This window comes from Eumetopias jubatus, unplaced genomic scaffold, assembly GCF_037043125.1.
Source record: "Eumetopias jubatus isolate StellerSeaLion01/CBP00866 unplaced genomic scaffold, mEumJub1_p1.0 scaffold_1, whole genome shotgun sequence".
Classification (NCBI taxonomy): domain Eukaryota; kingdom Metazoa; phylum Chordata; class Mammalia; order Carnivora; family Otariidae; genus Eumetopias; species Eumetopias jubatus.
Window position 1 is genome coordinate 178,449,572 of NW_028274807.1, and position 18,405 is coordinate 178,467,976.

The 18,405-nt window shown below is 41.2% G+C and overlaps 1 protein-coding gene across 1 annotated transcript in view; it reads right to left on the bottom strand.

Moving 5' to 3' along the window:
- The window catches only part of PPP4R2 (protein phosphatase 4 regulatory subunit 2), a 52,092-nt gene extending 44,582 nt beyond the window's left edge, over positions 1-7,510 (bottom strand). Inside the window, exons 1-2 of the mRNA XM_028101666.2 lie at positions 7,266-7,510; positions 6,182-6,263 (exon numbers count right to left, since the gene is read on the bottom strand). Coding sequence (XP_027957467.1) covers positions 6,182-6,263; positions 7,266-7,299 — 116 coding nt within the window. The 5' untranslated portion in view covers positions 7,300-7,510. The remainder of the gene's footprint in view (positions 1-6,181; positions 6,264-7,265) is intronic.
- Positions 7,511-18,405: the final 10,895 nt, after the last annotated feature.

Below are 18,405 nucleotides of genomic sequence, written 5' to 3' on the forward strand. Positions count from 1 at the left end.
ACTACTATTTATTGAGCATTTACTTTGTTTACCAAGCAATGTGCTAAGTTTTCCATGTTTTAAGTACTTATGCTATGAGATACTATTATTTCTATTTTATAGGTGAGGAAACCAGTAAGTTTTCATAAGTGTAATTATGAGAGGCTGACAGTGGTACTGTAGTCTTCTCTCTCTCCAAAACCCTTTATCAGACATAACTAGACAGCAAAACCAAAAACCAATTAACAAAAACATTTACAATAAAACTACCTGAAAAAACAAAACAACACAAAACTAGCTGAGAAGGCAGCAAACCTCACAAACCCCAAAGAATAAAAGGTTAAGAAAAAGTGACAGTCACATGACCTGTACCTTATCAGGTTCTGAACTAGAGAAAAAGAGAAGTCCTGGTGTACCTGAAGGGCCTAGGAATAGCAGAACCACAAAACTGTCAACCAGCATTCACTAGAAATCATGACAGGTCAATCTGAGACCAGCAGCTGGAACTGAATGGGTTTTGCCCACTCTACTAGTGAGTGAACAAAAGGGACCCACAGTGAAAGCTGAAGGAGAGCAGCAGTCTTGCTCCAATGTGATCCTGAAGGTAACCCACCAGGGCTCCCATCCAGAGCTGACCCAGTATGTGGAGAAGAGGACAATAAAGATGAAGGAAAGACAGGGTCCAAATAAGAGTAGGAATGGAAAAGAGAACCTGGAAATTTCAGAAAGCAAACTCCATGTTCTTAAACACTTTACAAAACAATGAGAAAGCTCTGTGAAGTTAGGAAAGCTACTCTGAACCATATTTCCTCCTCAAAGGTCAGGAAAACTAATTTCATGTAAAATGTACAAGAGAAAAATATGAAGGTCAAACCCAGTACAAAGTAAATATAAGAAAAAAAGAGAATAAGGAGAACAAACATCTCTACAGACAATGAAAGGAACCTAGAAAGACTTGTCCAAAAACAGATCAAAACTGTATACTACTTCAAAATGAGCTAAAGACATTGAGAAAAATGATACATGTCAGAAAATGAGTTTTAGAATAGAATTCGGCAAATGATTAGAAATTTAAAAAATTACTTCAGGAAATAGACTAGTACATGAGAATGAAAGAACATAACAAATATCACAGTTAAGAGTTCTTCAAAGGAAAAAATTTTTTAAAATCAAAACAATTTAAAATTTCACCTTGAAGACACTATCAAGAGAATAAAAAGAAAAGCCACGAAGTTGTAGCAAGTACTTATAAATCCTATGTCAGATAAAGGTCTTGCATCTGTAACATATAAAGAACTCTCAAAAACTATTAAGGGGCGCCTGGGTGGCTCAGTCGGTTAAGCGTCTGCCTTCAGCTCAGGTCATGATCCCAGGATCCTGGGATCGAGCCCCACATGGGGTTCCCTGCTCGGTGGAAAGCCTGCTTCTCCCTCTCCCACTCCTCCTGCTTGTGTTCCCTCTCTCACTGTGTCTCTGTCAAATAAATAAATAAATAAATAAATAATCTAAAAAAAAAACACCCAGTAAGAAAACAACTCAATTTTTAAATGGACAAAGACTTGAAGAACCAGTTTACCAAAGATGATACAGGAATAGCAAATAAACACATGGAAACATACTCAACATGATTAGTCATTAGGGAAATACAAATTAAAACCACTTTGCAATATGTGCCTAACAGAATGACTACAGCAAAAAAGGACCATACTAAATGTTGAAAAGGACATGAAGAACCTTAACTCAACTCCCATTAATACTGGTGGGAATGCAAACTGGTGCAATGACTCTAGAAAACAGTTTGGCAGTTTCTCAAGTTAAACATACACCTACCATATGATCCAGCCATTCCACTCCTAGGTTTTTATCCAAGAAAAAAGAATGCATATGTCCACACAAAGATTTGTACACAAATGTTCATAGCCACTTCTTGATAACAGAAAAAACTGAAAATAATCCAAGTGTCCATCAACAGTGAATGTACAAAAAACCTGTAGGATATCCATATAATGACTACTACTCACAAATAAAAAGGAATGAACTGCTGATATCCGAACATGGACCTCAATTATGTTGAATAAAAGAAGCCAAAGAATACAAACTCTATGATTCCATTTATATAAAATTCTAGAACAAGCAAACTAAAGTGACGAAGAGTAGATCTTTAGTTGCCTGAGGGGAGAGGAGCACACCCAGGGAAGGAAGATTACAAAAGAGCATGAGGAAACTTCTGGGAATAACAAATGGATATGTTCACAATCTTGAGTGTGGTCAAAGTTTGAGTACAGATGCCAAAATTTAGCAAACTATGTATTTTCAATAAATGAAGTTTACTATACCTCAACAAAGAAAGATGTTTTTTAACAAAACAAGAATAAGGAAAAAGAATTCAGGACAAAATAACAAATACTGAAGACATGCAAAGATGATTGACATAGGAATACAAGGAATCTCTGAAAAAGAAAACCAAAGGAAAAAATTTTATTTCCTGAAATTAAAAAAAGGTATGAAAAACTTATCTTTTTCAAAATTTTCATACATGTTAAAAGAGTACACCACGTACCTGAGTATACTGACCCAAAATGCCCAACACTGAAACAAAGTCCAGAAAAATTACTGCACTTAACTGAAAAAAATTCCTTGGGAAATCTAGGCAAAAAGAGTACACAGCTTTTAAATAAAGAAAATTAGATTATCGTCTGATTTTTGACAGGAACTCTTGAGTTGGGGGAAACAATGGAATTAACATAGTTAAGCTACTCGAGGACAAAAACTGAGAACCAAAGATTTTATTTCCAAAATGACCTCCAAGAATAAAGGACACTGTTAACAATATATAAATATATATATATAATAATATATAAAACTCAGTAAGTGTTCCCATGAGCTCTGCCGAAGCTCAGAGCTTCTACTAGAAAATGAAGTTCAGACAACCGACTGACTAGCGATATTGACCTAAGGACTGGCGGTGAGCATTTGATACAGAGCTACTATAAAAGAAAGAATAAATGATGGTTAAAAGAAACTTATGTAATAGCTATATGCTCAGATGACGTAGACACAACTACTTTTCTTAAATGGGGGTTACAAATTGGGAGAGTGTATGAACAATTTTGATGTTCTTAGTAATTACACTGGTGATGTTGGTATTATTATTAGACTTTTCCCGTGTCCTTAAGAACCAGAATTGCTGGGGTAGAAGAGGTAAAACACTGTAGTCCTGATTTTGAAATGGAAGCATCAGTATGAATCACTTAGTATTTTATTAGTTCTGTCCACTGAAGAGGCTAGAAACCATGACCAACTTAGTTATAATAAGCATCTCTAGTCTCCAGGTTGTAGTCTATAAACACCACTTCCCACTAAAAGACACGGCTTGAGAAATGTCTGATTCTAGGTCTGGGCAGGAATGAGCTTAGGCCATATTCTAATACCAGACTATGGATGCTATTAAAGACTACCAAGAGTCAAGTCAAAAGGACTCTGGAATCAAACGAAGGAGGCTCCCACAGGCCAAACACTGGACAATATGACCATCAAAAAGAGTAATTGCAACTAAAACTTATCAAATGTTTAAATCTACAACTGAAACCCACCACATACCCTTCTGTTTATTCAGCACATAATATATACTTGGCATTAAGTTACAAACTGTTACCTTCGGTAAAGTGTCCTTTAAGGAAATGTCCCATTTTAGGACAAAGTAACCTTTTCAACATAAAATTAATTTTTTGAAGTAGCCAAAACCAACAAATTTGGGGATTGTTTTAGATAGATAATCTCTGTCTTCATTACAGTTTAGTATGCCACGTTTTGGCATCTTTCCCAACTTCCTACATTAGATGTGTAAAGGTAATTTTTTAAAAGACCAAACAGGAAAACTGCTCTAGTACTCTTTAAATTTTCCTACAACCTCCTGCTCAGTAAAAACCTACACTATAATTTTAAAATCTCTCTAGAGCTAAAAACACAAGTGTCAAATTGGGCTTTTTTAATGAAAAATAGCTTAGGCTGTCACTGATTTTTATCCATAAAGTCCACATATCTCTTCTGTTAATGATTTCTTGCTATAATGTATCAATGAAAATAAAAACTATGGAATTCTTATCTCTAGCAACCTATCCATCCTAAAACACCAAAGAGATCTGATCTGCTGTTCTTTACATTTTTCTTGTTAAAATCTTTTAAGTTAGACAAAGCTCAGTTTAATCATAAAATGGATGACAGAAACTTGCAAATTTCAGAATGAAGAGGCATGCTGTTGATTAAAAAAAAAAAGATTAAAGCTAAATGTGTAAACACCAGCTGCTTTAATGATAAATTTAAAAATACTTTCCAAACTCTGTATCTAACACCACCATTTTAATACAAAATATTAGTAAATGTTAAAAAAAAAAGAAAAAACGGGGGGGCGAGTAAGGGGGTGGACCTTGTTTAAGTCCTCTATCAACACAAAATAATCGTCCACAAAAATCAGGTTAAAATTCCCTAGCTACAGCCGCCTGGGTGGCTCAGGTCATGATCCTGGAGTCCCGGGATCTGCATCAGGCTCCCTGCTCAGCAGTGAGTCTGCTTCTCCCTCGGACCCTCCCCGCTCTCATGCTCTATCTCATTCTCTCTCTCTCAAATAAATAAAAAAATCTTTAAAAATAAATAAATAAATAAATAAATAAAATAAAATTCCCTAGCCACATGGTGATCCAGTCTGACAGGATATTAAGTTTCCTTTCAGAAGTTTTCAACTATTTACAGCCAATGTAGTTTATCAAAAGACAGTTTGTACAGACCTGATAAGGAGAAGAGGTTTTTAAGTATTTATCTCCAAATAGTTTGATATAATCTTGTGTATCAAAACTCTGAAACTAAAAGCTTCTCCTCTTGATATTGTAGGGGGGATAAGTCTGGACCAACTAACTATTTGAAAGAAATAGAGGCAACCTAAGAATTTCTGAGTTAGGGATTAATTTATTTTTGAAAGCTGGCAACTAGTCATTTTTAAGCTTATCTACATAAATACGTTATGTTGCATCAATTTTTAAAATCAAGATGTTCTAAGAGAGACAATAATTCAGAGGCAAGTATAATTTTTTTTCCTAAAGGGTTCCACTTTTTAAGTGGAATAAAAATATAAGATTGACCACTTCACAGACACATTCTTAAGTTGAGTGGTAATTTTAATAAAGCACTATGGAGACTCAGCTTATCTACATGACTACTATATCAGAGGATCTTTTTTCCTTTCTAAAATTAGGCTAGTTATTAGAAGGCTACATATATTACAACCACAAGCGAATCTTGTAAGAAATGAACATCTGCCAATAAAGCCCAAGAAAGTATACATCACTTGCTGAAGCTTACACTCATAGTAGGCCTCAAAAAGAATTTCAAAAATAGACAAGACCCAGGGGAGCCAAAAGAAAGCTCATTTAGTAACGCTGCGCCCAAAGAAACCTTTCTCCTTCCTACTTTCCACCCCCTACAAAAAAAAAGAGTACAAGGAAGCCACCAAATCTGCACTGCTTTCTACAAATTAACTTAGTGATGGCAAAAACACTCCTGCAACACAACCTACACACACAATGAACTAGAATGGTAGTTATGAAAACAGTCCTAACTTCACAGTATAAGTTTCAGATTCAAAACATTTGGAAACAAGCCTAATAAAATGCTGAGCATATGTAACAAGTTAGCTATCCTAGAAAGTTTACAGGACAGTCAAAACTGCAGCATCTGGAATTTGTCAGATAATCACCCTAAGTCCTCAAAAGAATAAACAGAAGTGACACTTCAAACACCCACATGTATAAATATGACAACAAAAGGTTGGATACAGGACAATATGAGAAAATACCACCACCACCACCAACAAAAAAACAGAATCAAAGCCACAAAGTTCTGGAAATAAGCCTGTTTGTTAGGGCCAAAAAGGGTCGTGACAGGATAGGCATTCTTTTCTCTAGCTCTTCAGACTAGTAAATTCTAAATCTACAAAAGCATAGATATAAAGAAAATTTTAACAGAATTTTAAAACTCATTACAGGGTATGCGTTAAGGGAAATAAAACATACGCGCTTAGTAAATGCTTTAAATAAAAGGAGCTTGTACAGCTGTACAAAGATTACTGAATTCTTCTGAAATACACTTTCTTCCCTCTCCTACGCAATTCTGAATGGATCCTAACAACGAATACATGTTTTCAACTCACATGGTCTCTCCAGTCTTGGCTACATGACAAAGAAACTGATCCAGGACAGGACAAACTTCCTTTTTTCCCCTCTTCTCAAAATCTAAATAAAGGAAGAAAGAAAAATTATCAGTATTTTCAAAGTCCATCAACCATTTCCAGTGCACTGTAAAAACAAACTTTTCTCCCAGTCCTTCCTCAAATATTAAGAAGCAGTTTAAAAAAAAAAGAAATCAGCCTCTCAACCAAATATCCACCTCCGACTCAAAAGTTCTACTTCCAACATTGGTTTCTTCACGTTGTAACAAGAATCCTCCTAAAGGGGGCACTCAACTTCTCCACAAAGCATCCATGCAGTGTTTCTCAAAGTGTGGTCCGGGGGAACACCAACATCAGCTTTATCTGAGACACCAGTTAAAATACAAATCCCAGGCCCCAACCCCCATAAATTGTTTATCTAGGTAAAGTTCATAAACGTGCGTCTTAGGAAGCTGCAGCTACCTCACGTAGCCGTTTCCAAATGATTTTGGATGTCAATGAACAATTGTGAAAACGCTGAAATCACACGCTATTCTAAGTTTGAGAACCACCGTTCTCAAGCCTGTTGCGTGGAAAGCGACCACCTGAGAATTAGGGCGCGTGGAGGAATGACTTCAGAAGCTCTGTAAGACTTCCTGAGACACTTTAAAGTTGCTCTGCCGCCGTCTTCGCCCCCGCCCCCGCCCCCCCAAACCTACTTTTTCTCTCACCCCGACGCCTGGCGTGCGGGGGCCTGACGGAAAACGGAGCCTACCCGTAAGTGTGCTGATGGCCCACGACCTCTCCCCGGAGGGGTGGGCGAGAGACTGGGGCCACTACCAGAGCTTCCCCGGCTCCCCTCCCCCAGCCCAGACGCCGGCGGCCGACACAAAGCCCAGAGCGGGGCGGGAGGGAGCTGCCCACAGGGCTCCCCGCCCCTGGGGAGGTGGGAGGGGGATGGGAGCCGGGGAAGCGCCCCCCCCCCCGCTCCAGCCCGGCCCGGCCCCTCGGAGCCCCCTGCCCAGAAAGAGAGGAGAGGGGGCCACGGAGGGTGAGGAGGAGGGGAGAGGGGGCAAGCTACCCCCACCTTTCAGCGCCTCCTGCAGCCTCTCGACGTCCATGGCTTCCCGGAGTCCCTCGCAGCCTCCGCCTCCCTCCGCGGGTCTCCCGGGGACCGGAACGCCTCCCCCCACCCCCCCGACGCCCTCCCCCTCCCTCGCACACACTCCGGCACGCAGGCGACCGGGGGGGGCACCGAAGGGAGCCGGGGGAAGCGAGCGAGAGAGCGAGACCGAGAGAGCGAGCACCTCCCCGAGCCGCTACCACCAGCCCTCCAACATGGCGCCCGGCACGTCACCGCGCGCACGCTCCCCGCCGCCGTCCTCGCGCCCGCCGCGCGCCCCGACCCGGCGCCCGAGAGCGCGTGCGCGGCGGAGGCGTGCCGCCTGGGCAGGGCCGGAGACCCGGCAGGCGCCGGCAGCTCCGCCTTCACCGTGGTAGTGGACCCTGGCTTGCCTGCGCTGTACTCCAGGAGGAATGGTCGCGGCCCAGGGCTACAGACCCCCTCCGTAGATTTGAGTCCTTGCCATTTGCTAGCTGTGTGATGTTGAGCAATTCCCTGAGCCTCTCTGAGCCTTACTTTCCCGGGCCGTGCAATGAGGGCACTAGTGTTGACCACCCTGTACGGTTGCTGGGAGAATTAAGTGTGTACACACAGCCATCAGAGTATGCATTAAAAAAACACTGTTATTAGTAATCCTACCAAGAATGCCTCCCTGCCTGAACTCATCATTGACCTACCTTGAAGAGAAGCGATACATACAAAAAAGAGATTAAAAATTTAGGGTTTGGAACTATCTGGATTCAAAGCCCAATTCGACTATTCCTGCGTGACCCTGGACTGGTTAGTTAAACTGACAGAACCTCAGTTTCTTCACCTACAAAATGAGGGTTTGTAAAACACCCCTGAGGCTTGAGTGAAATGGTGACTATGAAGCCTTTAGCACGGTGCCTAAAACTTGTAAGCCCTGGGTTAACGTGGCTGCTGTTGGTTTTTGTTTCTTTTTTTTCTTAAAGATTTTATTTATTTATTGTCATCATGATTTGGATTGCCTTACATAAGCACCCAGGAAGTTAGGGCGGGACCTCAGAAGTCCTCTCTAACCCTGACATTTCACAAATGGAAAGCTGAGGTGTAGAAAGCTAGTCTGGCAAAACGACACCAGAACGCAGAACATCTGGCTCTGGGCCAGTGTGTTCATTTTTATTATCTTCTCTTGTCTCTGAGCTTTTCAGGGAAAAGATACTGAAGTGTTCCACCTTGTCTTCTGAAAGCCTAGCACAAAGCCATGAAAGGGAGGAAGGAGAAGAAGGAAGAAGGGCGGGAAGAAAGAAGGCTATCTTTGACTTGTGTTAGAAGGTGTGAATTTGGACACAGTGCTCCCGACTGCTGATCCTCTTAAAGATGAATGGCTCTGACCCTGACCCTGGGTGGCAGATGTAGGCGAAAGCTCCCCCAAACCCAAAATTTTGCAATCAGAGAACCAGTCCCTAGTGTCTTTAGACCCTTTCATTGTTCAGAGCATCCAGTTAAATAGCCTTGCAGAGGGATGTATGAGGGTGGCATCATCAAATACACACTTACCCTGCAATGCATTTATTTTATCGTGGTCCCTTCTAGTCTAAAGGGGCCTATTCTCTGGATAGCAAAGCCTAACCCCCCTTCTCTCTGCCACCCTGTCCTCTGTTTAGGTAGGTCTCTTTTTTGTAAGACCTGTGTGAGACCATATAGTTACTACTAGCCATATGTGGGTATTTAAATTTTAATTAAATTTTTTAAAAATTTAAAATTCAGTTCTTGAGTTTTTCAATAAAATTCATTTCATTTCTCAGCCACACTAGCCACACTTCAAGAGCTCAATAGACACATGTGACTAATGGTTTCTGTATTGTCCAGCACAGATCAAGAAAATCCCATGATCAAAGGTGCCCCGGTGGCTCAGTCAGTTAAGCGGCTGACTCTTGATTTTGACTCAGGGCAAGATCTCAGGGTGGTGAAATCGAGTCCTGGGTGGTAGGGCTCTGCACTCAGCAGGGTGTCTGCTTGAGATTCTCTCCCTCTCCCTCTGCCCCTCCCCTGTGCACGCTTGGGTGTGCTCCCTCTCGCTCTCTCTCTCTCTCCCTCTCTCTCTCAAATAAATAAATAAATCTTTTTAAAAAAATAAAAGAAAATCCCATTATCACAAAAAGTTTTCTTGGTTAGAGAACATACCATGCTAATTTCTTCCATCTTGCCTTGCCCCTTTTTCATCAGCTGTTCCCCTCACTTGGAGATGCCTTGACTTCGAAATGTTGGAGAAAGTCTATGATACGAGGCAAAGTACACAAAACAGTGACAGGCTAAGGGAATCAGGGAAAGTATCCCAGGAGGAACTAGTGTTTAAGCTGAGACCTGAATTGTGAGAGGAAGGTAGCCAAGGGAAGTGGAGAGGAGAAGCTTGAAAACAGAAAAGCCATAGGTGCACAGGCTTTGAAACGAGAAAGAACTAGATGGTTTTTGAAGAGTCATAGGAAATTCAGCCCGCCCTAATTTGAGAGTGCAAGGGCAGAAGAGGCAAGACATGAGGCTGAAGCATTACTTCCTTTGGTTCATTTCTTCCTTCTTCCTTGGAATTCTCCTCTTGCCAACGTGCATCCCAGTCTCTGTGATTGCTAGAGCCTCCTACTGACACTAGTTCCATTGGAGGAAAACAGAATACAAATGTGACAGCCAGCTTCCACCATCGCCCCCAGTGATCCTTGCCTCCTGGGATTTTCATGCCCTCCTGTAGTCTCCTACAGAGTTGGTTGGGGTGACCAATAAAGTATAGCGGACTTCTGAAGCCAGGCCATGGAAAGTGCTGTGGCTTCTGCCTCACTATAGTAGAAACCAGCTTCCGTGTCATTAGAATGCAAGAGCAGTCCTGTGAAAAGGCCCAAAAGTAGAACTGAGGCCTTAGATGTGGGTCCACCAGCCCCAGGAAATCCTTCGAAAGACAGCAGCCCTAGCTGCCATCCGGACCTCAGCCTTATGAGGGGTCTCAAGCCAGAGCCACAGATCTAAGTCGCTTCTCAATTCCTGATCTACAGAAACTATGAAAGATGAAAAGTGTCTATAATTGTTCTCCACTTCTAAATTCTGAGATAATTGCTAAACAGCAATAGATAACTAATGTAAGAGATGAGAATATTAATAGTAATAGCTAACATTTACTCAGTATTTTCTATGTGTCTAATATTCTTCGAAGCACTTTACAAAAATGTCTAAATTCATCCTTGCAAATATCCTATGAGATTAGTGATATTAACCCCGCTTACAGGAGAGAAAGCAGGTATAAGAGGTGAACCAGCTTGCCTTAGTTCACACAACTAACCACACAGGAAGGTGACTGACCCATGATTCAAATCTAGAGTCACTAGAGAGCCTTTGAAATCTTTCTTTTCTGCAAGAAGGTTGCAAACTACCCAGAGAGGTAAGATGTAGGCACAGACTCTGAGGCAAAGTAGAAGGCAAGTATGCAAATAGGTGGTCAAAGGCCTGTGAAATTTCCTCCAGGCAGGGATGGAAGTTGCCTTATAGAAGGGCCTCCCTCAAAGGTTGCAAAAGATTAGCACCAATAGGGAAGAAGCTTCCAGGTAGAGGGAGTGGTATTGACCAAGGAAATAGTCCTTGAGGGTCTGCTAGGTACTGGGGAAATGATGGACCTTAAACAAACATGACCCTGCAGGAAGACTGGCCCATTGCTCTGAGTGCATGCAGGAGAGAAAAAGCTGAACTTGTGAAGAGAGATACACAGCAGGAAGTGGAAGAAGGAGACAGAGAAATGGGAGAGAGAAAACACCTGTAACTATATCAGAGAAAATGAGCAGGATGTTCTTATAACCCCAGAGAGAATTATTGGAGTTTGTCCATCCCTCTGAGATGAGTCTGTGGGAAGGGACAAAAACAGGGAATTGTAGAACAGTCTAGAAAAACCACACTGCATCTACAAGGGCTGGAGAACAGGGAATAGACAAGGTTAAAATACCATAATAAAAAACGATGGAGGTTCTTTACTTTTCATGGCCTTTTATTCATGCCTTTTAGTTCTTACTTGTCTATCACGGTGGATACCAAGATGAAGCTGAAGTAGGAAGGTGGACAAATGAAAATGAGTACAATTTTCTAAATAGTTAAGAGGGTAGCTTCACATATCATCAGGGTTAACTTTTTTCCAGACACTTTCAAGAGCTAACAGTTTTTTATTGGAAATAAGGGTAACAAAGGTCTGCTCAGAAAGACCATTGGTTGTTTTCTCTGGCACCATGACGGGTGTGACTGCTGATGGCAGCCACGTTGGGCTGAAGAGTACCAATAGGGAAGAGTAAGGACTGCCTAGGTGGATGACTTAATTAAGGTGGACAGTGATAATGGGAGTTTGCTTCAAATTGGGTGAAGAAAAAGGGGATTTTATTAGGAGAGAAGGGTATTCTATGGGATCCAGGACTCTCACCAAACCCACTAGCCATTCTCTTCTTCAGCTCTGCACATCTTTCTCTCTCCCTGTCTCTCTGAATCAGTGTTTACTGCCCACAAAAATACACCCTCATTTCCAAGAACTTGCTAAGATAACTAACCAGTATCTCTCAGTCACAGCCCGACTTGGGCCAAGTGCCCACTCAGCTGTGGCCTGGAATGCAAGGTCTCCCGGTGTAAACCGGAACGCTTTGGCCATGAATGTGGGACAGCAGGGCCAGGCAATGGAGAATTCCCAGGGAAGTAGGGGGTGTGGTGACCAGAGAACCACAGAGATGACTACGAAGAGGGACCTGATCGACCCTAACCAAACTCACACAGGAAGGCAGGATGGTGCCCTGTGGAGCTCAAGCCGTTGAGTAATCTGAGAGAAAGCTCATCCTGACTGTGGGTGCTGTTTAGAAACACAATCCCATCATCCTATGTGAGAGTACAGTCTTCCAGTGTGGGCAAGAAACTGCACATCCTTCTCTTCCTCAGGCGGGGCTAGATAGGTACTAATCAATTCTTGCTAAAAAGTCCATGTTTTAGCCTAGTTTCTCCCACTCTCCCTCTCTCATATATTATATGTATATATACCATGGTAATTAATTTTGCATGTCAACTTGTCTGAGCCACACAGTGCCCAGATATTGGGTCAAACATTATTCTGGGTGTTTTTGGATGAGAGTAACATTTAAACCAGTAGACTAAGTAAAGCAGACTGCCCTCCCTAATGTGAGTGGGACTCATCCAATCAGCTGAAAGTCTGAATAGAACAAAAAGCTAACACCTCCGTCCCACCCACCCCATCAAGTAGAGAAAATTCTTTCTGTCCAATAGCTTTCTAAGTGGGTCATTGGTTTTTTCCCGCCTTTGGATTCAAACTGAAACACTGACTCTTCCTGGGTCTCAGGTCTACTGGCCTTTGGACTAGAACTACACCATTGGCTCTCTTGGGCCTTCAGACTCAGACTGGAATTAAACTATTGGCTTTCCTGGGTTTCCAGCTTGCAGATTGACCCTGCAGATCTTGCGGCTTTCCAGCCTCCATAATCACCAATTATTGTAAACCAATTCCTTATAATAAATGAACACACATACACACACCCTATTGGTTCTGTTCCTCCACAGAACCCTGACTAATGCATATACACATACAATATTCAAGAGTTGAATATGATAAAAGGAAATGGTGTACTGCTTAAAAGAAAAGGGTCTAACATCAAACAGATCTGGGTTTAATTTCTGGCGTATCACTTCCTAGCTGAGTGAACTCTGGTAAATGATTAATATCAAAATGCCCCAACTTCCTTATCTGCAAATTGGAGATAGTGGTAGTACCTCACTCATAGCTTTGCTGTGAGAATTAAGCAAGTGACCTGATTCAGTCAACATGAGCTATTGCTGTTACTTAGGTTAAGAATTACAAAAATAGTATTTCTGATTTCGTTTCCTTTTTTAAAAAATAATTTCAAACTCACAAATAAGTTGCAAATACTACACAAAGAATGTTTTCTTTTTTAAAAAACCACTTTAGAGTAACTTGTCAAACACATTCCTCCAAGCTCCTGAAATTACATTCCTCTTAGTATGCAGGTCCTACAAGGGCATTCTGCTGCCTAACCACAATCAAGATCAAGAAGTTAGCATTGACAGGGGGCGCCTGGGTGGCTCAGATGGTTATGGTTAAGCGTCTGCCTTCGGCTCAGGTCATGATCCCAGGGTCTTGGGATCAAGCCCCACATTGGGCTCCTGGCTCGGCAAGGAGCCTGCTTCTCCCTCTCTCCCTGCTCATGCTCTCTCTCTCTCTCTCTCTCTCTCTCTCTCTGTATCTCTGTGTCTCAAATGAATAAATAAAATCTTAAAAAAAAAAAAAGAAGTTAGCGTTGACAGATAATCTCCACTCAATCCCCAGACCCTATATAAGTTGTACCAATTGACTCACTATGTCCTTTCTAGGAGAAGGATCCAGTCTTGGAACACATGTTACAATCAGTTGGTAGGTCTCTTTAGTCTCCTTCAGACTGACTTGTTGCCAAATGGTGGTTTTCTAATTCCATCCTTCCTACTACATTTATAAGTTGGTAATATAACATAAGGAAAGCATCATCTTAATATTTATTTATTTTTAAATTTATATTAGTTTGGACTCATGGATTCCTATTCACTGGGTCATAATTCATTACTATCATTATTTATTTTGATACCTAAATTTTTCTAGATTTGGCCATTAGTACCTTCATCCAGCTGGGTTCTGCATCCTTTTGACATGGCCCCATCATTCTTGGAGTACATCTTCCTTTCCTGGTACAAGAACATTATCTCAGGCTCATCTTGTATCTTCCCTTCTTCAGCCCTGGAATTAGTCATTTCTTCAAGTCCTGATTCCTTTTAGTGGAGAATGCTATTTAGGAGTCTAGATGGGACTGCTAGGGTGTTCATTGCCATTAATATGTTATTGCTCCCAGACCCTATTGGCAGACAGAGCTAGAGAATATACACGTGTATTCATACACACACACATCCACAAATACATTTATTTCTCTACTTATCTATACAAACATATATTTGGAACCAAGAGTTCATAGCTTCCAATTCCAATCCGGCACTGGGGGATTCAGTCTAGTTTTCTCCCTTTCCATATGTACAAGGTTCCAACAGTAAAAAACCTGCTGCCATTATCCTCAATATATTTGTTTATTAGATCAATCTTCCTGGTATGTGACCAACTTGTTACCTTTGTCAATCCCTTTAACAGTGGCCCTTCTTACCTCCCTTGGGCTCTGACACCATGCACCAGGTTACCTTCCCCCACTCCCCTGTGGATTCCTGCTTTCTTTGACCACACTTAACTGGCTTGAGAGTGAATTATTCAGGAAGTAAGGGTAAAAATTATTAGTATTTATAAAAAATAATAACAGTAACTTTTAAGTCCTCAAATAGTTGATAAATAATGTTTCATAAAGCAATTCAAAGAATACAGGACAAGCAAAAGTCTCTCCCCCATCCAATACCCACCACAGCTGTAGGAAGTGAAGTGAGTTTGCTGTAAGTCTTTCCAGATGTTTATTAGGTGTTTACATGTCTCACCTGTATTATTACAACAGCCTCCAAGAGTTCCTGCCTTCTATCCTTGATTTCAACACAGCAGTCAGGATCTTTTTAACAAGATCAGATCACGTCACACCTCTGCTCAGAGTAACCCTGCAGTTACTCCTCATTTGACTCAGAGTAAAAGCCACCGTCCCTACAGTGGGCCACTCTGCCACTCCACAGCCCTCCAACTTCATCTCCTACCACTGCTTTCAAGCCCTTCTTCAAGCTGTTCCAACCTCACTGGCCTCCAGGATGTACCCTCAACCTGTGGGTACACTCCCCACTTAGGACGATGCCCTTGCTTTTCTTGGATTTGGCTATTTTCTGGCTTGTCACAAGGTATGTCACATTTGCAATTGCCTGATCACATGTGGATTTTATAGTGTTACCACTGGCAGGGGGCGGAGTAGGTTAGGTTGGGGGAGGGATCAGCATTTACCAGCAAAGTCACGGGGTTGGAACCCAAACCTGACCCAAGGAAATTCTCAGGCCTGAATATTTCCTGAGTGTGTACTTTACACCAGGAACCCACCTGTGGAGATAGACTTGAACAAGGCATATGGATCCTTGTCCTCATGAATCTTACAGTCTAGTAGGACAGACAGATGTAAAGGATGTAGACAATTACATAAAATCCCAGGTGTTGTAGATCATGGGAAGCACTACGAAGGAAATCAATGGGATAATATGGTGTGAGAGCCATGTGGGCAGGCCAGTCTGGATGGGTGATCAGAGAAGGTGTCTGGAGAGATGACATTTGGGTTGAGTCCTAAGTCATGTTGGGGAAGAATTGGGGAAATGAGAGACAAAGCCTTTGAGAAAGCAAAGGAATGGTGTGTTTTAGGAACCTGAAAGAGGGCTAGAACCCCATGGGTGAGTGGAGAACAGAGCAGGGGCAGCGAGGGGGATGTCAGGCACTGTGGGTCCTCCAGAGACATCCTACCCAGTTCGGTTCTCATCTTCAGGGTGATAGACAGTGGAATATCTCAAGCAAGGCGATGGCGTGATTCAGTTTATCTGTGTCAAAACCACCATGTTTTCTTGTCCAGTCTTCTTTTCTAGGAGCTTCAAGTGGTGTACTCTTCTTTCAGCTGTGTGCTAGTTCCTGTCATTTCCTCTAGAGTCCTAAAATCTATGACTGAAGACAAGCCACATAGACCTGTCGTTCTCAAAAGTTAGAATGAGTTAGAATTACTAGGAGAACTTGATAAAAATAGGTATTCTGAGGCTTTACCCCAGAGATTCTGATTTAGCAGGCCTGGCGTGGGAGCCAGGAATCCCCATTTTAGCAAACTCCTAAGTCAGTTGTTCTCAAACTGCAGTCTGCAGAACTACCTGGAGAGGGCTTATTAAAACACAGGTGCCTGGGCCTCCCTCCCAAAATCTCTGATGCAGATCAGCCTACTAGTCACTTTAGCACTTCATAGATCTCAATAAATATTAATTGAATGAATGAATGAATACAAAAGCCTATTGCCTTTGATTGTCCTGATCCAATATTGATCCAATCATTAATATCTAGCTAAACACAAGTCAGTAAGATCATCTGTTGAATCAACAGAATACCATATGGGAATTAACGATTGTCATGTCATTGATGAATGTCAACGCTTATCTCTTGCCATATACATAAAAATTAACTAAAAATGGATCATATCGCCTCATATGGCTGAGACAGAAATTATGTCTCTCGTGTTTTTTTTTTTAAGATTTTATATATTTATTTGACAGAGAGAGAGCACGAGAGAGCACGAGAGAGCACGAGCAGGGGGAGTAGCAGAGGGAGAGGGAGGAGCAGGCTCTCCGCTGAGTGGGGAGCCAGATGCGGGGCTCGATCCCAGGACCCCGGCATCATGACCTGAGCCAAAGGCAAACGCTTAACCGACTGAGCTACCCAGGTGCCCCCCCCTTTTTTTATAAGGGCATTAATCTACCCTCATGATTTAATTACATTTCAAAGGACACATCTTCTAATACCATCACATGGGGGTTAGGATTGCGACATATGAATTTTGGAGGGACACAAACATCCAGTCCCTAGAGTATAAAACCTAAAACTATAAAATGTTTGGATGAAAACACAGGAGAAAATCTTTGCAACTTGGGATAGGCAATCACTTCTTAAAACACAAAGCATAAAACAGAAAAAGAAAAAGTTGACAAATTGGACTTTACCAACATAAAAACTTTTGTTCTTGGAAAATGCATTAATGGAGCACCATTAAGACAACAAAAAGGCAAACCATAGGCTAAGAAAAAATATTTGCAACACATATATCAAAGGACTTATATCTAGGCTATGTAAAGGGTCCCCAAATGCAGTAGTAAGACATTACCAACCCATCTTTTTAAAAAATGGGCAAAAGTTTTGAACATTTTACCCATGAAGACATATGAATGTCAGATGAATACATGAGATGACACTCAACATCATTTGTCACTAGGAAAATGCAACTTAAAATCACAATAAGATATCCCTTCATACTCATTCGACTGGCTAAAATTAAAAAGATTGTCCAGACAGTCTTGGCAAGGATTGGAGCAACTGGAACCACTAGTAGGAATGTAAATGGTACAACCAATTTGGGAAACAGTTCAGCAGTTCCTTGAAAAGTTAAACATACACCTACTGTACTACTCACCTATGTCATTCCCAATTTTTGCCCAAGAGAAATTTAAAAAATGCCCCAAAACTTGTTCATGAATGTCCATAACAGCTTTATTTGTAAAGTCCAAAACTGAAGACAAGCAAATCCATCAACCAGAGAATGAACGAACATATTAGGGTTAATCCATAGAAAGAAATATATTACTCAACAATAAAAAGGAATGAACTATTGATACATGCAACAATGTGGGTTAATCTCAATTACATTGAGTGAAAGAAGTCAAGCAAAAAGAATACATATTGTATGACTTCGTTTATATAAAATCTGAGAACCTGCGAACTCATGTACTGTCTGGGAAGGAGATCAATGGTTAGCCAGGGATGGGGATGGAGGATGAGATAGATCAAAAGGGGTATGAAGAGACTACTGTTGGAGGTGATAAAAATGTTTGTTACCTCGGTTTCAAGTGAGCATACATAAGTTACAACCAATCAAATTGCACCTTTTAAATATGAGTAGTTTCTGGTATTTCCGTTATTAGCATAACAAAGTTGTATGCAAACAGTAGTGACTAGCTAAATGTAAGCCACAAACAGAACAAACAAAAACGCAAGGCCAAAATACAGTGTATTTAAAATGCATACCTTAGAAAAAGGAAATAGGGATAATATAACTCAAAGTATTTGGGACTCTTTGGAGATCAATAAAATAAATCACCCAACTATGTTTATTTATAATATAATTTAAATAATAGCCATGCTATAGACCAGAGTGTAAATGTTATACAGCTTGAATATATAAAATAATAATAGCTAATAAACTCCAGTGATGGGAGAAAAGTCAATAGGAGGATGTATAAGAATGCTAATTTCCAAATATTTTGTGCAGGGCCTGGGGGGTTAATTCAAATTTTCCCCAAATGCAAGCAGAGATGAGGAAGACAAAGGGGAAGAAGAAGAAAAAGAAGGAGGAGGGACAGGGAAAAG